This window comes from Podarcis vaucheri, assembly GCF_965113315.1.
Source record: "Podarcis vaucheri genome assembly, chromosome: 15".
Taxonomy (NCBI): Eukaryota; Metazoa; Chordata; class Lepidosauria; order Squamata; family Lacertidae; genus Podarcis; species Podarcis vaucheri.
Window position 1 is genome coordinate 44,323,477 of NC_138753.1, and position 22,916 is coordinate 44,346,392.

At 44.0% G+C, this 22,916-nt stretch overlaps 1 protein-coding gene across 4 annotated transcripts in view; it reads left to right on the plus strand.

Moving 5' to 3' along the window:
• The window catches only part of PEBP4 (phosphatidylethanolamine binding protein 4), a gene marked incomplete at its 5' end in the record, with an annotated part of 268,449 nt that extends 254,675 nt beyond the window's left edge, over positions 1-13,774 (plus strand). For all 4 annotated transcript variants that reach the window (XM_082200676.1, XM_082200674.1, XM_082200675.1 and 1 more), the window contains one exon: positions 12,367-13,774. In XM_082200676.1, coding sequence (XP_082056802.1) covers positions 12,367-12,458 — 92 coding nt within the window. In that variant the 3' untranslated portion in view covers positions 12,459-13,774. The remainder of the gene's footprint in view (positions 1-12,366) is intronic.
• Positions 13,775-22,916: the final 9,142 nt, after the last annotated feature.

A 22,916-nucleotide genomic window follows, 5' to 3' on the forward strand; every position in this document is an offset into this window, starting at 1 on the left:
ATCACCTCCTGGCAAATAGAAGGGGAAGAAATGGAGGCAGTGAGAGATTTTACTTTCTTGGGCTCCATGATCACTGCAGATGGTGACAGCAGTCACAAAATTAAAAGACGCCTGCTTCTTGGGAGAAAAACAATGACAAACCTAGGCAGCATCTTAAAAAGCAGAGACATCACCTTGCCAACAAAGTTCCGTATAGTTAAAGCCATGGTTTTCCCAGTAGTGATGTATGGAAGTGAGAGCTGGACCATAAAGAAGGCTGATCACTGAAAAATTGATGCTTTTGAATTATGGTGTTGGAGGAGACTCTTGAGAGTCCCGTGGACTGCCAGAAGATCAAACCTCTCCATTCTGAAGGAAATCAGCCCTGAGTGCTCACTGGAAGGACAGATTGTGAAGCTGAGGCTCCAATACTTTGGCCACCTCATGAGAAGAGAAGACTCCCTGGAAAAGACCCTGATGTTGGGAAAGATGGAGGGCACAAGGAGAAGGGGACAACAGAGGACGAGATGGTTGGACAGTGTTCTCGAAGCTGCCAGCTTGAGTTTGACCAAACTGCGGGACACAGTGGAAGACAGGAGTGCCTGGTGTGCTCTGATCCATGGGATCATGAAGAGTTGGACACGACTAAACGACTAAACAACAACAAAGTGCATCTAACTGCACACAGAGCCACAGAATGGTGCTAAAAGTTTCCTTTGGGAAGGGATGGAGAGAAAAGTTGCTTGATTGCCCTGCTTCCCAGCGTTAGCAAGGCATACTTTGAGAAGGGATTGAAGAAGGCATCCGTGTACACAAGGCACAGCATATCCATTGACAGAGTTATTTAAGGAGATCTGCCTTACTTTTTTCAAGAAAAAAGAATTACAGCAATCTTACTGTCCGGCAAGAATTCCCAAGAATGGGATATCAAAGACCTGACACTCCCTACTACTTCTCTGTATGGCAGATATAGCTTCTCTGCCAAAAGCAGCCAAAAGCACAGAAAACTGAGAGAAGACTCTGTGTAGTACAAGACTAGTAGCAAAAACCAACTCCCAAAAGATTCTGTATCAAACCTTTTAAAAAGGTAATATTATAATCCTATTGCAGTATCATTCAGCTACAGGCTGTTGAGCTTTTAAACTGTGGATTTTTCTTGTGTCTACAGTTTTGGAATAATCTAGTACATTAGTATTATAAGTTGTCAAACAGCTGTGCCAGGATGTTGACTCTTACCAGAGAGGCTCTGCTACTAAAACACTTGATGTAAGATTATTTTTAGCTTTTTTTCACTGCTGAATCATAAAGCTATTCTCAGAATTTTCTGCCAAATTCACAGAGTACATTTATGAGGGTTTTTTTTTTTTTAGATAAAATTTGTTGAAACAGATGACCTGATCATCCACCATATGGCTCCATTGCGAAGCATTTTGCCCAACATTGTATTTTGACTTCTATACCAGTAAAGACAGATAAAAATCACATAGTGACTTTTACATTGTTGTCAGAAATATAAAAAGACAATAGAATCCAATGAATTACTTGGAGATATATTGGCAAATAAAACCATCCATTGCTGTGACGATACTGAGACCCAAGAACCATGTGGGAGTTGAGCTAGCAACCTTGACTTATCATATTCTATCTGATCTTGTAAGACAAACTGTTAAATATCAAGCATGGTTTTAAAAATACTCTGAGATTAAGAAGGATCTAGGAATTATTGTTGTGATCTGTTCTGTGCAGGGCAACAGGTGGACTATAAATAATATATTTCCATTTGAAAAGCATAGTCCGGCCAATGAAACGCAACTGAGTCTTAGGCATATTAGCAGTGGGGGCATTTATTGAAGCAGGCCCCTGCCCCACCCCAATGATGGTAGTCTCAGAGCTCTTGGTGGGCATGGAGCAGGAGCCCCCATGCTGGCACCCCCAGCACAGTCTGTCCTGGTGCTCCTCTCCACCAGGGTTGGGTTCTCCAATGGGCTGGGCAGCACTAGGGGCACCTGCTTTGCCCCCCTCAAAAATTCACACCCGGGGCCAGGCTCCCTCTGCCCCCCCCACATGCCATGCCCCTGGGAAAGAGACATTCTCCCACAGTTCGCTGACTGAGTAGCTGGGTGGCAGGTGCAGAGGAGAGTTGTGAATGTTTTTGCATTCTGTTCTTTGGACAGATCGGTTTCTCTTGGAGAAGAGTGTGTAATAGACAATGGCCCTGTTACAATGAACACTCATACCACAAGGAATGCTAATACTTACAGCGCCTCATGTCTTCAATGACATGGGAAACGTTGCCTTTGAGCAAGCCCTAATTTAATACTACATATTAACATTGGCCAAAAGTACTGCTTGTAATTATGTATGTAAAGTCCTATTAATTTCATTGAAACTTAGTTGTATATAATTGTGCCCAATATTATGACCATAGCTTTCTTTGATGAGATCATAGATACTTCTGTAATTAAATTTCCTTCCAAAATACTTTCATGTACACTGAATGTAAAATTCAAGTAAAGGTTTTTCTACATTTATATTATTAATATTATTTTCCAAGTCTAGATAATTCCATTTCACAAAACAGACTGAACTTTTAATGATAGACATAACTTCTTCTTTTTGTAGAGGTTTTATTTTTATCATAAAGACCCCAGAGCTGCTTTCATAGAATAACATCAATAAAATAAAATAAAATAGTATAAAATAAATACAATTTTAAAATAATGTACAGTTTTAACCTCCAGTACAAACAAGGGTCCAGGTGGTGGTGGGGAATCAAATTTCATCACGCAAAGGCTTCAGAAAAATTTAATGGCAGACATTCCTAAAGTTTCAAGTGTCCAGAAGAGGGCACTAAACTGTGGCCTCTGTTGGTCTTTAATTTAAATACTTCATTAAATCAGTGGGAAATGGAAAGAGGAAAGTGACACTAACTGAAGGAAGTTAAAGACAAATAAATCTTTGCAGAATTGTAGCAATTATGTTTGATATGTCCTCAGCATACTAGCAAGCTGTGTGAGATTTTTTCTGGATAGGGTGAATCTGTATGTATTTGTAGTTTTTTTCAGGGGTAATGTGAACTGACACATTCAGCAGCATAGAGAAAAGTAAATGAAAATAGAAGATTATTTGACTGCAGTTGAGATAGAAAGATCACTTTGCCCTCTCGCTAAAAGGGATTTCTGCTGCTGTATAGTTTATGAACTGGATTCATAAACTTCATTCTGTAGATACTGGAACATCCCAAACCCAGTGAGGATTTTAGTAAGCTACATACCAAGACTGCAGCTTCCCTGATTAGGGCAGAGCCAGCTACCACACTGTGCTTCCATACATCCTGAGACTTGCATTGGTGAGAATTTGAATAGGGCATCCCTGTGTGGATCATACTAAAGATAAGAATTAATGCAAAGATCACATTGGGATAGGTTATGGTTAGCTACAGGAGTCAGCTCACATAATTTTTTTTTTTAATCCCTAGTATGTTTTAAGTATAGGGACACGGGTGGCGCTGTGGGTTAAACCACAGAGCCTAGCTGATCAGAAGGTCGGCAGTTTGAATCCCCACGACGGGGTGAGCTCCCGTTGCTCGGTCCCTGCTCCTGCCAACCTAGCAGTTCAAAAGCACATCAAAGTGCAAGTAGATAAATAGGGACCACTCCGGTGGGAAGGTAAACCGCGTTTCCGTGCGCTGCTCTGATTTCGCCAGAAGCAGCTTAGTCATGCTGGCCACATGAACCGGAAAAACTGTCTGCGGACAAATGTCGGCTCCATTGGCCAGTAAAGCGAGATGAGTGCCACAACCCTAGAGTCGTCCACGACTGGACTCAACGGTCAGGGATCCTTTAGCTTTTATGTTTTAAGTATGCACCTAAAAATGTAAGGTGGTGATGTAATGAAATGTGTTTCCATTATCTTCTAAGTACACATCCCAAGGAGCCATAATGTCATCATGGTTTTTCTCTGCTGTTGGGTCCCCACTCCTCAATTGGTGAATTGTTATTATATGTAAATGACTGTATAAAGATAATCTTAATATAAGCAAACCTTTGCTGCTGTAGAACTTAATATTTGTGCAGTCTTTTTAGAATTAGCTAATGTTGTTCCAGAAGGAATCAGCTGGTCATAAACCATGGCGGCATGCTCTAAAACTGATTCTCTCCCGGTCCCTTTAGACCTTCACAGCCAACACTTGTATGAGCCCAGTATTTCTGCCTATGCAGCTGGAATTGGAGAATTAAAAAGGAATTAAGCAGAAGTATAAGGAATTCCTAGAACATCATCCAAACTCACCAGCTAGCTTCTCAGTAGGGGTTACCACTTGGCAGTCTCCTCAAGTTAAATGAACTGGGCTACAACATGAGTGTGTTCAGCAGTGTAATCAAAACTACACAAGACTAGGTACTGTTAATTGCAAAAAGGATTCCCGCCTTCCGCCACTGGGACATCATTAATCTTTGCAGAAAAGCTTCAGGACCCCTTTCACCCAGAAGAGTCCCAATGATGAGACAGATAAATTATAAAGCACCAACTCTGCTGATACCAGGACAAAGTATGACTGTGACTGTGTGAGTTCTTCTGTCAGTGGTGAGAGTCAACATCCAGGATATTATAGCCTGCAAAGCTGTATGCTGGATGGTTTCTGGGGCCATTCTTCTTGTGTCTGCATGCTTAGTAACATGACCTTGGATTTGCAGTGATACCACAGCCAGGCTCAGCTGTTTTGTTCAAAACAATGAAATGTTGATGGAGACATCCAGTTCATATGAATCATAGAATCATAGAGTTGGAAGAGACCACAAGGGCCATCGAGTCCAACCTCCTGCCATATGAGAAATGGTTGATGAAAACACACAGCAAGTAGGCTGCAAAAGAACTGCAGGATTGCTGTGACAAGCAGTGAAGAGCAGAACTGTGCAATGGATAAATCTCAGCCTCAAGATACTGGTTAGTGTTGCTGTGGCAGGCAGAAGGGAAGAAAGATGTATGATGGTAATGGACTTGGCACTATCATGGGCCTTGAGAAGAAGATGAATTTTACTAAAAGTAGTTGTATGTCAGCAGAATGGGAGCAGAATCTGCATCACCCTGGGAGCATCAATACTCATTATCATCCCAAATGCCAAACATTGGGCCTCTTGCTCTTATTTACAGTTTGGCTATTATGATTTGGACAAAACAGTTCTCTCCCCACTGTGCTTCACTTTTGCCATCTGTTCAATAGAAACGATAGCAATGGAAAGAGCAGATGTTTGCTGTATGTTTTCAACTTCTTAGGCTGAGTAAGAGCTCCGATAAGGGCAAGACACTATGATATAATTCTGCAGGAAATGAGCTCCAACCACGGGCCAAGCCAAGTGTGAAGTCCCTCATTGTTCAGACACAGAATGGATTTCAGCCCTTCTGACCTACAGTGGCTCACTCTTCCTTCCTTCTTTCCCACCCCGACCCCTTTTTGGTTATTAAAGAGTTCTGGTGAGTCACCAACACCCAAGATTAGTGAATGAGTTGGCCATTTCATATCAAAGCAATAAGGATTGTAACATATTCACAAGAGAGAGAGAACTCAATCTCTGCTCTGTAAGGCGGGATTGGGGAAGAGGGCAGGAGTTCATTGAATTCCCACTTCAGCAAGCAAGTGTGGGCTTGTCAGAGGGAGGCAGGGAAGCTTGCGTCTCATGCCTTGTTTTTTATAAGGTCAAATATTTAAAGGAATGAAATGAAATATTGCAGGCACATCCAACAGGTAGATCATGATCTACCAGTAGATTACTAGACATCTGTGGTAGATCACTGATAGATCACTGGCTCCCCCCAAAGCAGCTCAACAACTTTGACCTGAACCCCAAAAATGGGGTAGATCACTGCCAGTCGCTGTTGAGTATGAGACTCTTAATCTCAGGGTCATGGGTGTGAGCCCCATGTTCCTGTGTTGCAGGGGGTTGGACTAGATGACCCTCATGGTCTCTTTCAACTCTACAATTTTATGATTCTGTTATTCTATGAACCCATATCAAATACCTAGCATTAGGTCAAGTCTCCCTTACTTACCGTAAATGTTCTTTGCACCATCATCACCAGTTTTCCAGCACATACAGTGCATAGCTTTGCTTCACCGTCATCTAGCCATTTTGGCAGAAGGGTTAAGAACATAAGATGAGCTAATGTCCCATCTAGTTCACCATCTGTTTTGTCACCTGGGCAGGTAAGGTCACGCCCATCTCTAGTCACATGCAGAGGAAGTTTGTCCCAGCCCAGGAGGAAACAGGAAGTTTTCTACTGGCTGAACCAAGCATCCCCTTGCATGTCCACTCTAGGAATGAGGACTTGACTGCTGTGTTTCACATCCCACACTTACTCCCCACATCCCAGTCAATTTTTCCAGCTTCCATGGAAACGTAGAGATTGATAAGAGGCTGGATGCATCCTTAAACTGGAAAGTGGTCTGTTGAGTATAAACATGTTTACTATTTGATGGCACTGGTTAGGTTTTTATCCTCAGCTCCATTTGTAATTAGTGATTGTCGGGACTAGGCCAAGACTCTGAGAAGCCATATTTGAATCCACACCCATGAGGGTCTTTCTCAACTAAGGGATTGGGTTTTCTTTTGCTGAACTGGAGAGATGAAGCTGCCAGTGCATGCAGAGGATGCTGCACTATTGACCGGGCAAGAGCAGAAAGCCAAACACATCGTATTTATTTTATTCTTAGCCAACATTGCCTGTCGGTCAAAGGGGCTAATGCTGGAACTCCTATTTCCAAGTGCTATGCCTCTGAGGTGTGTGAGGCATGAACCAACACATTCCTAGGGGGCCTACTAATCTAAACTCCAGTCCAATTTTGAATCCCCTATAGTAGTAAGTACCCTTTTATAGTACACAAAGTGCTGGTCCGCCCAGTGAATTTTATAGATTATTAGGGGCTTTCAATGAAAACTCAGGTGTCCAAACTAAGCAATCTCTCTGCAATACCACATTTCATAGAATCATAGAATCATAGAGTTGGAAGAGACCACAAGGGCCATCGAGTCCAACCCCCTGCCAAGCAGGAAACACCATCAGAGCACTCCTGACATATGGTTGTCAAGCCTCTGCTTAAAGACCTCCAAGGAAGGAGACTCCACCACACTCCTTGGCAGCAAATTCCATTGTCGAACAGCTCTCACTGTCAGGAAGTTCTTCCTAATGTTTAGGTGGAATCTTCTTTCTTGTAGTTTGGATCCATTGCTCCGTGTCCGCTTCTCCGGAGCAGCAGAAAACAACCTTTCTCCCTCCTCCATGTGACATCCTTTTATATATTTGAACATGGCTATCATATCACCCCTCAACCTCCTCTTCTCCAGGCTAAACATGCCCAGCTCCCTTAGCCGTTCCTCATAAGGCATCGTTTCCAGGCCTTTGACCATTTTGGTTGCCCTCCTCTGGACACGTTCCAGTTTGTCAGTGTCCTTCTTGAATTGTGGTGCCCAGAACTGGACACAGTACTCCAGGTGTGGTCTGACCAGAGCAGAATACAGTGGCACTATTACTTCCCTTGATCTAGATGCTATACTCCTATTGATGCAGCCCAGAATTGCATTGGCTTTTTTAGCTGCCGCGTCACACTGTTGGCTCATGTCAAGTTTGTGGTCAACCAAGACTCCTAGATCCTTTTCACATGTACTGCTCTCAAGCCAGGTGTCACCCATCTTGTATTTGTGCCTCTCATTTTTTTTGCCCAAGTGCAATACTTTACATTTCTCCCTGTTAAAATTCATCTTGTTTATTTTTGCCCAGTTCTCTAATCTGTCAAGGTCGTTTTGAAGTGTGATCCTGTCCTCTGGGGTGTTAGCCACCCCTCCCAGTTTGGTGTCATCTGCAAATTTGATCAGGATGCCCTTGAGTCCATCATCCAAGTCGTTGATAAAGATGTTGAATAAGACCGGGCCCAAGACAGAACCCTGTGGCACCCCACTAGTCACTCTTCTCCAGGATGAAGAGGAACCATTGATGAGCACCCTTTGGGTTCGGTCAGTCAGCCAGTTACAAATCCACTGAGTGGTAGCATAGTCAAGACCGCATTTTACCAGCTTCTTTACAAGAATATCATGGGACACCTTGTCAAATGCCTTGCTGAAATCAAGGTAGGCTACATCCACTGCGTTCCCTTCATCTACCAGGCTTGTAATTCTGTCAAAAAACGAGATCAGGTTAGTCTGACATGACTTATTTTTCAGAAATCCATGCTGACTATTGGTGATCACAGCATTCCTTTCTAGGTGCTCACAGACTGTTTGCTTAACGATCTGCTCCAGAATCTTCCCTGCTATTGATGTCAGACTGACTGGGCGGTAATTATTTGGGTCCTCTCTTTTCCCCTTTTTGAAAATAGGGACAACATTTGCCCTCCTCCAGTCTGCCGGGACTTCGCCTGTTCTCCAGGAATTCTCAAAGATGACTGCCAGTGGTTCTGAGATCACATCTGCCAGTTCTTTTAATACTCTTGGATGCAGTTCATCTGGCCCTGGAGACTTGAATACATCTAAACTAGCCAAATATTCTTGTACTATCTCCTTAGTTATTCTGGGCTGTGTTTCCTTTGCTGAATCATTTGCTCCAAATTCTTCAGGTCGGGCATTGTTTTCTTTATCGGAGAAGACTGAGGCAAAGAAGGCATTGAGGAGTTCAGCCCTTTCTGTGTCCCCTGTTTGCATTTCACCATCTTCTCCTCTGAGTGACCCCATTGTTTCTTTGTTCTTCCTTTTGCTACGAACATACCCATAAAAGCCTTTTTTGTTGCTTTTAACCTCTCTAGCAAGCCTGAGTTCATTCTGACGGCATGAGTAAGGGTCAAAGTTGGCAAGTACTAAATATGGTACCTGTCATTGCAACCACGACTCAGATATGTGATTGTGAGAGGTCATAAAAGGGAGTCTCCTCTTTGTCATGTGAGGAAAACCTCACATGAGAATTTTTTTTATTTTGCATGGAACTTGGTAAGTTGCTTTTTCTGCTTGTATACAATGCAAGGTGGTGTTCCTGAATCAGCTCAATTAGACTGCATAAACACCAGACATTTAAAGCACCTTCCTCCCTGCCCCGCCCCGCTCCCCCAAAAAAGAATCCTGGGAAGTGTAGTTTACCTCTCACCCAGCTACAGCTCCCAGCACCCTTAACAAACTACATTACCCAGGTTCATTTGGGGGAAATTTGTGTGCTTTAAATGCGTTTTAAATGTATGGTGTGTATGCATGCAGCAAGCCAGATGCAGAATCAATTGCTGCTATAATTTGAGTTTGCTCCCTCAGTAAAGAACGGAGGACTCTTTGGGGAAAGTGAATGAACTGACATTGCACAATGTGTACTCTCCCAGTTATGGGAGCAGCTTAAGCTCCATGACTGACACTTCCTTGGGGTTAACCCAAAACTGCCAACTTTGTATGGAGGGAGCAAGAAACAAGGATTGCTGTAGAGCAGGGGCTTTCTTCTCATTTAGTAGCAGAACAGCAGTGCATAGAAGCTCCTTGCTCTTGCTCTCCAGCACTGAGCCACAAGGAGCCACCAGGCACGTAGAAGCATGTACCTCGACTGGTTCCTCTTTCAGTTTGTGGCAGCAAAGGGAAGGCACTTGAACTCAGCTGCATCCTTGCTTGTTCATTGCTGGACTCATTGCCTTGGAGGCAGATGATGAAGCAACCAAATTTTGCTCACTGTTTTGCAAGAGCTGCAGGGTTGGTTGGTTGGTTTGTTATGTTCATTAAACCTCAAGATCTGAATTTAGATAAAGCAGACAGTCTTCCTGGCCCAGCAACAATCACAAGGAAGGCAGCATGGACAGCAGGTCCATAACAACCAGTCTCCAACCAAACGAAGACCCAAGGTCTAGCCCAGTCATGTGTCAAGATTGTAATCAAATGACTTTAGTTCCCAGGATGCTAAGCACTGGTGAGTCTAGGCAGAAGCTGCAGTTTTACCAATTCCACTGCCTGAAGGAAATGAATTAAAAGAACTGAGCTACCTTACTGTCATTTCCTGCCTCCCTGCCATTTTATCTAACGCATGGCAATATTTTTCTTAACAATTAAATGTAACTGAGGCAGGACAATGCTTTGGGGACTTCTACCCTATTCTTTATTGTGGGTCAATGGGAGTTGACCTACTATTGATTAGCTGCTTCTATAGTTAAAAGATTAGGAAGTTTGAGCTTGACAATTTAAGCAATAGATATGTTTGTTGCGTGTACACCAGTGGGAAGTGTAGGCAAAATACACAATGGCATGGGTGTAGCTAGGATTTATTGGGGGGCAGGCTTTATGCTGGGGGGACAGAACCTCAAGTATTTTGTATTGATTTACTTGTTTTAGGGGGAAGGGTGCCCCCCCAACCCCCCCCCCAAGTTATATCCCTGTACAATGGCTTGGTTAATTAAACTGCATGTGCCTGCAGGCTTCTGGAGAGGAGCTTGTGGCTGCTTTGCTGGTCTCTTTTGTGCCATGGGACACTAAGCTTAGCCAAGGTTTGACCTAGTGGCTCATGGTCAAGTTCCTTTAAGCCATGATGGCCATGTGGAACCTTGAGGTTCAGAGACAATATGTCTCTGAGCAGCACCTGTTGTGAAACAAGAGCAGGAGAGGTCTACTGCCTTTGTGTCCTGCTTGGGAATTAACCAGAAGACCTGCTTGTCCATTCTGGGAATCAGGATACTGGCCTAGATGGACCTTTGGTGTATCCACAAAGGTTTTTCTTGTGTTCTTATGAACAGTCAAAGGCACCATAAGTAATGGGAAAGCTTCGCCACAATGAGAGCAATTTGCAGTGTGCGCATTTCTGTCTTTAGGGCCTTAAAGCTCTAAACATGAAATGTGCAGTTTCCTGCTGCCTTCAGCTGAAGAAATAGGAGCAGGAGCTATTGCAGTAGGTATCAGAGTTGGTCTGGGTGAAAAGTGTCAGGGGCAATGAAGCCTCAGCAGGTGGGGAGAAGGATGTTCCCCTCATCTATACAAAGCTTTCATTGTAAAAATTAGCCCCACCCAATGCCAGCTTTATTGATGAATGAAGAAGAAATGGGACTTTCCCCCTTGTGCAGAATTTGGCCTTGAAGCCATACGTACTTCATGACTCACCCTGTGACTTCCTCACAGAATGTTGCAGCCATGGCTGCCCAAGCAAGTTAATGGGCGGGAAAGCAAGCTCTCTGAGACTAGATACAATTTCACTTCTTGTTTCTCTGTTGTTGTTGTTCTCTGTCCATGGTTCTCAGGTCATGGGATTAGAAGCTTGAGGGAAATACGTTTTTCATTTAAAAACCACTGGTTGTCCTCTTCTCCCACAGGCTGTGTACACACAAACCTGTTTGTAGCACTAAAATGTAGGTTTTCCCCAATCTAGAATCATTCCTTCTTGTCCTCAACATACTGCCTTCAATTTAGATTGATTCTGGACCCTGCTGTCCACAAGGGTAGATGTCATTCCTTGATACACATTTAAAAGCCCTCCTCTTGATTAGCTTATCCTTGCCTTTTCCTCTCGGCTTTGTGGGTCTTGAATTTGCATGCCACTTACTTCCATTGATTGTTGCAGCCCTGCAAAATGAGATTTTGAAAAAGGAAAGCGATGTACAGGCTCGCTCCTCCTCTTCCACGGTTACTGGTGCTTCATTTGTGTGCAGGTCTGGAAGTTTGAGTCTAGCACACAGATGCCTCCAGGGTGTGTGTGACTGAATGTGCCTGCTCAACTTGGCTGCGACAAGTGGACAGAGATGGAGGTGGAGACGACACGAAATGCTGACTAGAGGAATGAATGGGAAAACATGAGTTTTCAGGAGTCTTTCCCCAAGTAAAATCTAGCCCCGGACTAGATTAAAAATGAAACAGCTAGGCCCAAACTTAATGGCAAGTTGGTTGTGACCTTAGACAGCAACAGCATCACTGTGTGAGAGAGAAATCAATACAGTATTATGTGACTACCACAATCTGAACTTCCCATGGTAAGCTTGAGGCTGTTTGCAGCAGTGTGGTGGTGGAAGCTGAAATGAGTGTACTCTCTAATTTTGTATTATGCTCCCCATTACATCCATTTTGTGACTGATGCCCACAGCACTTTCTGAAAATTCAAAATGTATGCTCTGGTCCAATAAGTTTGGCGACCCCTGAGCTAAACCGTGTCGCCACGCACAGCTTACTTCCCCACAGTCTGTCTGCTTTCTCCCACCACCAAATGTCAGGACACATTTCTTCTCAGCCAACCTCCAACAGTTGAAGAGGTTCCAGATGATCAGAAAGCAAAGGGAGGATCCAGCTGATGCTCTACTTGCGCTCCTGTTGGATATGTGATTGAGGTAGTTTGTCCATCATCACATGTAGCTTGATCCTGAGTAAGAGTAAGAATTTGTCATTTCTCTTCCCTTTCCAGGTTCCTGGGACATGGAGAACTTTGTGGATTACTCTCACCTTGGGACCCCTGTGGCTTCAACCCAGTTTATCACTAAGAACTACAACAACTAGCAAGATCGGCAGCAATATTCCCCTTTCAGCTGAAATGCTTGGCTTGATCCCTTTTTCTCTTTGAAAACTAAGAGTGAATCATCTCCATGCAGCACCAGGCTCTTGGTGTGACTTGCCAGCTCAGAGGACATCATAGATGTTGCTGTGATTTAGTCTTACAATTCCAACCTTCGTCTAGTTCACTTTGGCATGAAGAGTAACATGTAAAAGACTCTAGCTTTCCAGACATTTTGCAGTATATGGGATGGAGGCAGAATCTGCAGGACTTGTGTGGAGCTGAATGTGTCCTTAGGGTTCTTTTTATATTAGCCTGGATCAAAATGACAACAGTCTGGTTCCAGCAGTTGCTTTTCTAACTAACCTAGTATCTCACACACATCTCTGCCACTAACCAGCTAGATTCCTGGAGGATGGGTCTTGAAATCATAACCATGCATATTTTCCAGCAAGCCAGGTTGTGCTCCCTCTATACTAACACTGTTTGCATAAAAAGAAAGTAGAGGTTATGGCTCTGGAGTCCACTGTTTACACGTGTCCCTCTCAGGGTTATCCACACTTACCTTTCCTCTGCTCTTTCCAGGCTCTACAGCTCCATGCAGGAGTGCCCCTCCTTTTTTCTTTGCTCCGAAGTTTTTCAAATATGCTCTTGAAAGCTGAATTGGAGCAAACAGCAAACAAGGGAAAACCCAAATTGTCAGTTTCTCCAATTCAGCTTTAAAGAGCAGGTTTTCCTGGGGAAAGCTCCAGAGTGCGGGGGAATTGTGCTCAGACACCAAACTTTAACACACGGACCTGTGCCTAGAAAGAACAGGGCAAAAGGTAAGCATGCATGAGCCTTCAGCATGTTTAATAATACAAATTGGTCTCAGACTAATTATTTCTTAAGTCAGGCATAAACAAGAGAACCTCTAGTGCAGTCCACAACATATCATCATCTAAGTAGCAGCAGTATTAGAAGACAGAATATATTTAACAACTGGAGACCTTTCAAATCATTTGAGTTCTATCCAATGCTGACAAAGTTTTAAGAGCCACAGCAGGAATGTTCTTTCCTATACAGGCTGTTTTTAACTGTTACTGTTATTGAAAGGCCCAATCAGAGCTTCAGCCATGTGTCCTCGAGCTGCACAGACGCTTCTTGCTTTAGGTATTTCATTGGCACTAAATTGCCCACCTCGACTCTTTTACAGTACTTCCCTTCATGGTTGTCTTTCCAGACATTATGGTGTTTCTGTGTGTGTGTGTTTGCCACACCCCCAAGTAGTAATACCTACTATGCATTGCAGCAATCACAATAAAGCAACAGCAGGATTTGACTCTGGTTTCCTATAGCTTTCCTATTCCAGGGTTGTGAAACAATCTCATTCTTGCAGCGCCTGGCATGTTTCAGTATATAAAATCATAGCCAAAACAGTAAAACATCAACCATACTCAACATCAACTTGACTGTGTAAAAGGCTCCGGGTTCAATTCCTGCCCTGCCCTGCCCTGCCCTGCCCTGCCCTGCCCTGGTAAAGCTGGAAAAGACTTTGGTCTGAAACACAGACTGGACAGTTGATCAGTGTAGACAAGACATTCTCCAAGTGTGGTGTGTGGACTGCTGGTGGTCCATGAACTCCATTGATATGGTCTATGCTGGAAAAGTTGCAGAACAGTCAAGGAAATCTGCCCTGGACCCTGCACTTGCTTAATTTTTTTCTAGCAGAGATTGAGACTGTTTTGACCAGTGTAAGATTACTGAACTGGTTAGCAAAGTCCTGGCCTTTGGCATGTGAGTATTGTATCAGGGCACTGGTGCAATCTATGAATCTTTCTCTTACCATTTACCAGTTAAAGTGGCTCTTTTCAGTGGCCTGGCTTAGGACCTGTGAATTTCAATCAGATTTTGATGATGGTGCTGAAGAAAAAAACAAAGACCATGTTATTTTTCCACATATTTAATACAGAAGCAAAACAAGTGAAGCTCTACAATGTAGAATGACAAAGTTTATTAAGCGGTCTGACAAAACCCTCAGCAATTTTCAAGTGGTCTGCAGGGGTGGGGGGCAGTGGTGTAGCGTAGGGGTGTCGGGGATGCCGTTGCTCCAGGCGCACATTGGGGGGAGGGCATGAACCAGGCACATGCCCCCCCCCCGAGATCTGTGAGGGCTGGGTAAGTGGAAAGTGAAGAGCACCCTTTATGCCTCCTGCTTGCCCAGTGGTGAGAGCTGAGTGAGTGCACTCTGCCCCTGCCTGGCACATGTGCACTCACCCTGGACACTGGCGGAGAGTGCTACGCCCCTGGGAGGGGAAGGAGTTTAAGAACTTCTGGTGAAGAAAATACTGAGATAGGTGGACCAATGGACTGACTTAGGTATAAGGCACTTTCCTGTGATTTCTCTTCAGGAGGAAAAGTGTCTTTCTGCCTAGCAGAGCCTTGCTGACTCAGTCATCCTAACAGGACCGACAATTATGGATAACACACAATTGTCACAGCAAGGCCATCAATCAAAACATGCAGCTTACAGGTGCATGCTTTCTTCAGTGAACACTCTCCCCGCCATGTTTTGGTATCCTCCTCTTGCCCCCTTCCCCAGGAACTCTGACATGATAAGAGAGGGCAGCATATTAGTTCCAGAGCATGAAAAACCAAATTGTGCTTGTGTTTTCATCTACAGACCTAGATTTAGAAAGATGACTATTGGCTTCTATAACCAGTAGAAAAATCAAAGAAGCAGAAACGTCAGATGTTTGTTTGAAAGCTGCTATGTTCCAGTGGTTGTAGAACAGAGCTGGATGGCCCAAGACAATTTAACATCATCATCCAGCATCAGCATATTCCTAAACCATCCTTCATCCAAAGAATGCAGAGTACAAAATATAAAACCACACAAAAATCTTACAAGAACACATAAAACATCATAAAACACCACAAAGATTGTCACATACTAAATGTCCAACATGGCCTTACTATTTCATTTCCTCCCAAATATTTGAGTGAATAAGTATGTCTTCACCTGGTATTAGAAAGACAAGACTGAGGGGGGCAATCATAATTGGGGTGCCACAATGAAGAAGGTGCTGACTTGTAGCACCACCTGCAGAGCTTTTCCCAATGAGCCCAGGTTGAAACATCCTAGAGAAGGTGCTCCAACAAGCATTTGGAGTCCCAAGTTATTCAGGGCTTTGAAGAGTTTGGATTTGATATCCTGCTTTATCACTACCCTAAGGAGTCTCAAAGCGACTAACAATCTTCTTTCCCCTCCTCCCCCACAATAAACAGTCTGTGAGGTGAGTAAGGCTGAGAGACTTCAGAGAAGTGTGATTGGCCCAAGGTCACCCAGCAGCTGCATGTGGAGGAGTGGGGAAGCGAACCCGGTTCACCAGATTACGAGTCCACACTGGCTCTTTGTAGACTAAAGTCAAAACCTTCAATAAGGCATGGTGCCATGGGGGCAGCCAGTGCAACTCCTGAAGGATTGGGGTATTGTGACTCCACCTAGAAATATGATATAGCAGCTAACCTTCAGCATTTTGCACTAGGTGCAGCTTCCAGGACATCTTCAAGAGCAGCCCCACACAAAGAACATTGCCCTAATCTAATTGTATTCTGGGGCATAGATAATAGTGACCAGGTGAGCCTGGTCCAGAAATGGCCATAGCTGATGAACCAGCCAGGCCTTGGCCTACGCATTCCTTGCTTCCTGGGGCCACTTGGGTATCTCATGTCAGCTTAGAAAGGAAACAGTGCCGTAAGCTGAAATAGCATGATATGCATTTCCGACCCACAACATTTCTAGGTCTCATGAATGTCTGTCATGATTCCATTTCCAGAGTGATGCAAGCTTCGTAAGGACTGGTTCTTAGCATAGATGAGGGAAAGAGGAAGCTTTGGCTTGTAACAGACCACAAGCAAAGAGGAAGAAAGTCCAAAACACACAACCCTAGTTGCTTTGTGAGTTAAAATTAGAAGCAAGAGGAAATGACAGTTCAGCATGTCATGGAAGTCAGCTAAAGTGAGACCTCTCTTTTTTATATTTATCATTCGTAGAGGGTGTAATTGGTGTTTCAGATTAAGGCTGAGGAGCCAGTAGAAATGAAAGGTCACACTTTGTTGACATCCTGTCGTCAGACTATAGTCATCCTTTCCTCTCTGCCTTTAATTCCTTGTGGCGAGCATGTTTACTTTGGAGAGAAAGGGAGTTGGGAGAGTCAGATGTTAACTCTCTAGGAAACTATCCCTGTCCCTTTTTTCTTGTTTTGCTTCTAATTGTGATACAGAGAAAAATGGCAATGCTCAGAGTAGACCCATTGAAATTAATAAACATTGCTAACCTAGGTCCATTAATTTCAATGGGCCTGGTCTGAGGAGAAGTTAGTTGGATACAACCCACTGCTTGGAGTGACCCACAGGGTCTTACTTCTGAGCAGCCTTGTGCTGTCAATTTGTTGCATCAGAGCATCAACTGGGATCAGTGCAATCCTAACCATGGCTATTCAGAAGTAAGTCCTATTGAATTCAATGGGGCACATTCCCAGGTGAGTGGGGTTTGGTTTGCCATCCTAGTTACTTATATTCTGTATTGTCTGGAGTATGAGACATCTTTTAAAATGCTTGTGCATGTGCAGAGTAAGACGCATTAATATATTAGTGTTGAAGACATTTCAGATCACAAATACATTTAAAGAACAAATCAATTAAAATTGAAAATCCTTGAGGTTTTCAGTCAGACTTGATTTGGCAGCCACTCCAACAAACATATTATATGCACCCATTTAAAATGTTCTGTTTTGCCTCAATCTAATTCTTTGCTAATGTCTGTCAGTATGTCAGAGTGCATGATTCTTTTCTGCTATTGTCCTGAGCAACAGGGAAGTCAAAGAATGGACTTGAAATACATGGACATGAGAATGACCACAAACCATGAATAATTAGGAATATGGTATTATTGATAATCAAGGAGATAGGATGAGGTCTTAGAAAACTTCATAGTAAAACCTCAACAGGTGAGGAATAACACAGTCCCTGTCATATTTACACAGGGAAGTAATTAGTTATGGCAATTTCCACTAGAATAGAATACATAAGTCAGAATGGGTAGACATGAACCAGCCTATCATGCTGTTGTCTATTCTGGCCAATGAGATGGCTTTGGGAAGTCCATAGTCAGGTTGACATAAGTCTGTAGAAGCCATTTTCAAAAATGCAAGTGTTGAGAAGTAGTGTGGTCCCATCAGATAGTCTTGACAGAGTTGGCCTTGCATCCAGGAGATATGTGGTCACATCCTACCTCTATCTTGATTTGACTGTGCCACATTGGGTAAAGGCTCAGTTCAGCAGCTGACAGGAGAGTCATGGAGCATAGGGCGAGGTGAACTGGCAACTTGATGGGACAATAGGAAAGGCCTGGAGCACTCAAATTTCTGGCAGTCAGACTCAAAGGGCCTTTTGGGCAGAGCTGTCTTTCCCATAGGGCTTAGTGGTGCATTGCGCCAGGCTGCCGGCCTCCCTTGGCTCCCCAGCAAGTGGGGGAGCTGCATGGCTTTGTCAGTGGCCTCCTCTTTCCCTGCACACCCACCAGCTGCACCCCGCCAAGCTTAGGATGGAAGCTGTGCCCCGCCAACCATATGGCTGGTGGGTGTGCAGCTTCTCTCCCAAGCCTCTGAGAGGAACGCTCTCCTCCCGAGGAGGCTTCGGAGGGGTGCAACTTCACTCCCAAGCCTCTACGGGGATCGCTCTCCTGCAGTGGCATGGGGGAGAGTTGCCCCCCCCCCTGATGGCTGGCAGTGCACAGCTATGGCCACCCCAACACTATCCGTGGTAATTTGGGGGCACTGGGTGGATATTTCACCCCAGCGCCGCATCTGCTAAAGACGGCCCTGCTTATGGGTCCCCAGAAAATGGAGTGGGGGGAAAGACTGGGAGGAGGGAGGACAAAGCAAGGGCCAGAAAAGAGTCCTTAAAATCCCCTGGCAGCCAAAAAAGTACCAGGCTGAGGAAGAGGACTAATAATCCACTCAGCTGTGTTCTGTGGTGAAAAGTGGGGTCAACCTTCACCCAAAAGTGTCCTGGGGCCTGACTTTGCAAAGGTTACATTCCCAGCCCTTCCTCACATCGGTCAGCTTCAAGTTCCCCAACTGTAAAATGGGAATAGTAGCAACTTACACAGACGTGGTGAGACCAAAGGCAGTTAATTATTACAGAGTCATTTGCTGTAGTGATAAGTAACTATACTGGGTTTCAGCATCTCAGTGCTACATTTAGAAGTGGGATTGAAGAAGTGCTTGATGAAAATGGTCTGTGGAGTCCCATCCCATGGTGAGGGGTGGGATCTTTAGCTTTTTGTGACTGAGGCAGAAATCTGATTAATTTCAGATTTAAAGATGAATTTACCTAATTCACAATTTCCAAAACACAACCATCCCTCAAAATTCACATTTATCCAAATCTTGCAATGCAGTTCTCCCACCAAACAATGTTTACCAAATGCATATAATATTAGGGAGAAATGGGCATAAAAATGAATATATTGGTGAAAATAATGCACTAAAATGCAACATATTTTACAAAAATGTGCACATTAATCAATACTTCATGTACAAATGTACAGGAGAATGTACAGGAGAAACTAAACTGCTGAAGAATTTTCATGAGCATTAAAAAAACAAACACATATCACTGCAGAAATGTGGAAAGCTGAATGTTAGATTAGAAAAATGAGAACTAAAATTGACACACAGGTATTCCACTTCCTTGTATCCTTTTTGACATCATGTCCAGTTTTCCCCCAGGTTGTTCGTATTATGATTAACAAGTAGGACTTACAGCAACAAAAGCATTGCAGTGTATACACCCACCCACAGAAGTGCTCCTATTCAGGGTTTCAGTTAGCCAGCCAAGCTAACTTGGTAGAGCATGAGACTCTTAATCTCAGGGTTGTGGGTTCGAGCCCCACGTTGGGCAAAAGATTCCTGCATTGCAGGGGGTTGGACTAGATGACCCTTGTGGCCCCTTCCAGCGCTATCATTCTGTGATTCCAGGGGCCTCAAGCAAACCTGTTCGCTTAGCACCTTCTCCTGGTGATTGCGGGATGCTCAGCCCTCACTGGATTGCTTTTTGTAAGTGGTTTTTTTTTGGCAAGGCTTGCCCTGTTTTAAATGTTCTTGTTTTTTATCGCTTTATTTCTGCAAACCTTAGGATTCCGCAAAGCTTGTCAATACCACTCCCTGCACATACACGAGTCCATGCTCATTTATTTATTTATAGGATTTCTTACCCACCTTTATCTCAAAGTCCCAGGGTGGGTTAGTCTACATGGTGTAGTTAATATGCATTGTAGCTTATACATTGCATGGCAGGGACATTAATCTGGTCATAACCACAAACTCTCACTTCAGTGTTTGCCCGTGTTGTGATGTCTGGAAAATAGTGATTGTGGGTTTTGTTACTTAATGAACTTCTTTTTAAAATAGTAAAGTACAGTCATCACTTGGCCAACCCCCTTCTATTCTTTCATTTGCTCATAAGGAAAAAGAGAGAAGCTAACTCTCTCTGTGGCTAAATGTAGAAAGTTTTGTTTCTAAATCAGTCAGTGATGGAAAGGAAACACGTCACATCCTGGAGGAAGAGGCTAGGCTTCAGCAGTCTTGCAATGGAACAGGTCAGCACTGAAATAGATTTAAACTTATTCCCTCCAGAATATTTACTTTTATCTTTGTGCAGGTATCATTTTTAGCATCCAGAGGAAGTATGATTGGTATTAGTTAATCTGAATTTCCATTATAACGTGTTTTTGCAATGGAATGAGTATGAGAAAATAGCTTACAGTAAGGCAAATTATGAATGCATTATCAGTTGGTTAGTTTGAAATGAATTTGATCTTTTATCCATTTTCCTGGGAGAAAGCCCCATTGATCTCAATGGGACTTAATTTTAAGTAGATATGGGTAGGATTGCACTGTTTAAAACCAGAAGTTGGAGAGAATAGTTCCCACTGAGAGTGCCAAGCTTTAGAACCAGCTCTGTTAAGTACTGTAGGTATGAGGGAGTCACATACTGTATCACCTGATTTCTGATGATAGCAGAAACATTGTGGGATATGTTTGACAACAGAATATACAAATGATGCTTTTGTGCCAAGAATCTACATTCTCTGATACTTAGGTAAAGGTAAAGGTACCCCTGCCCATACGGGCCAGTCTTGCCAGACTCTAGGGTTGTGCGCTCATCTCACTCTATAGGCTGGGAGCCAGCGCTGTCCACAGACACTTCCAGGTCACGTGGCCAGCGTGACAAGCTGCATCTGGCGAGCCAGTGTAGCACACGGAACGCCGTTTACCTTCCCACTTTACCTTACCTTCTACTTGCACCCGGGGGTGCTTTCGAACTGCTAGGTTGGCAGGCGCTGGGACCAAACGACGGGAGCGCACCCCGCCGCGGGGATTCGAACCGCCGACCATGCAATCGGCAAGTCCTAGGTGCTGAGGTTTTACCCACAGCGCCACCCTCGTCCCGGTGTCTCTGATACTTACCATGTTGCTAATTCTTTGGAAAGTAGGGCCAAAGACATCAACTGGATTAATAGAAGGAACCTTGATAACTGCCAAAACAAGCATGCATGTTGCCGGTTTCTCCAGACAATACAGGGATTTATCTTGTCTAATATCCAAATTATGGTGCTGGAGGAGACTCTTGAGAGTCCTATGGACTGCATGAAGATCAAACCTCTCCATTCTGAAGGCAATCAGCCCTGAGTGCTCACTGGAACGACAGATCCTGAAGCTGAGGCTCCAATACTTTGGCCACCTCATGAGAAGAGAAGACTCCCTGGAAAAGACCCTGATGCTGGGAAAGATTGAGGGCACAAGGAGAAGGGGACGAAGATGGTTAGACAGTGTTCTTGAAGCTACCAGCATGAGTTTGACCAAACTGTGGGAGGCAGTGGAAGACAGGAGTGCCTGGCGTGCTCTGGTCCATGGGGTCACGAAGAGTTGGACACGACTAAACAACAACAACACAATATCCAAAACAATGTTCTTCCTGGGCATACAAGGCAAAATCCAGCACACAGTTAAGCATACTTAAATCCCATTGTTTTCCACAAGATTACTGCACTTAATTATGTGCTGGATTGCACTCAACATTTCTAGAAGGGAGATGGTATCTGAGCCATGTCACTCATTTCTTTCTGGCCATAAGGGATGATAGCAGAATTGAAAGCAAAGTTGCAAGAGAAACTTTTATCTTCATTCCTGGCTCCAACTATTCACCACTGTCTGGGGCTTTTCTTTTCTTTTCTTCTTCTCAACTTCCATGGCCTGAAAGTGCTCCAACAGGTAGAATGTCCACTATTTTTATGCAGAAACATGGGGCTATATCTGCTGAGAGGACCAGCACTGGAGAGAAGCCAGGATATTGGTAATGCAATCCCCATAAGAATATTCGTGTTTACTTCTTACATGATTTCCAGTTCTAGCACATTTGAAAGGTTCCTTTTTAAGTTGTCTATGCACATCATGTGTATCACTCAAGAGATCCTTCAGCTCTAAAAATATTGCTACACCAAATGACTACTTTGAGTGTTCGTGTAATCAGGGTAGCTCTGCTTCAGTCTCGGGCGCTCTGAAACTCTTTGGAAAGCTTTCCACACTGCTGCATAGTAGCAAAGCAAGACCAGTTAGGGCTGATGGCCTGGTGGCCTGATGAGAAGGTGTTTGGCCTGGGAAGCGCTCTGAGGAACATCTAGAGAGGACTGGATGGCCACATGTGACCCCAGGCTTGAGGTCCAGCCCCTCTGTGCTAGATGTAGTTATTTAAATACTGCTATTCCACCTGAAAATTGCTCAATGCAACTGCCCCAAACCCCTCCTTTTTAAAAAGTATAACATACAATAGATAATTCCTGACACTGAATCATTCCTTAATCATAGAATGGTAGAGTTGGAAGGGATCCCGAGGGTCCAACCCCCTATCCAACTTTCACTAAGCTAGTCTAAAATTGGTAAACCTCCAAAAAGATGCCCAAACTTTCCCTAAATGTCCCCCCTTCCCTAAATTTCCTCTTGTCCTGTGGAAGCTTGTGTGTGTTATTCATTTAAAATGAGCCTTTCTTGTAAGAAAGGGGAAGGGCAGTAGCTCAGTGGCAAAACATGACAAGGGTGATGTTGATTATTACCTTTATATCCCTTCTTTCCTCCAAGTAATTCAAGACGGCATGCATAATTCTCCCCTTCCCTGTTTTATCCTCACAACCACCTTGCAAGGCAGGTTAGGCTAAGAGACAGTGGCTGACCCAAGATTACCCAGTGAACTTCATGGCTGAGTGTGGATTTGAAGCCTGGTCTCCCAGGACCTGGTCTGATACTCTGGCCACTACTTCTGCATGCAGGAAGTCCCAGGTTCAATCCCAGCATCTCCAGGTAGGGCTAGGAGAGTCCGCCACCTCAAGCCCAGGAGAGCTTCTGCCAGTCAGTGTAGAC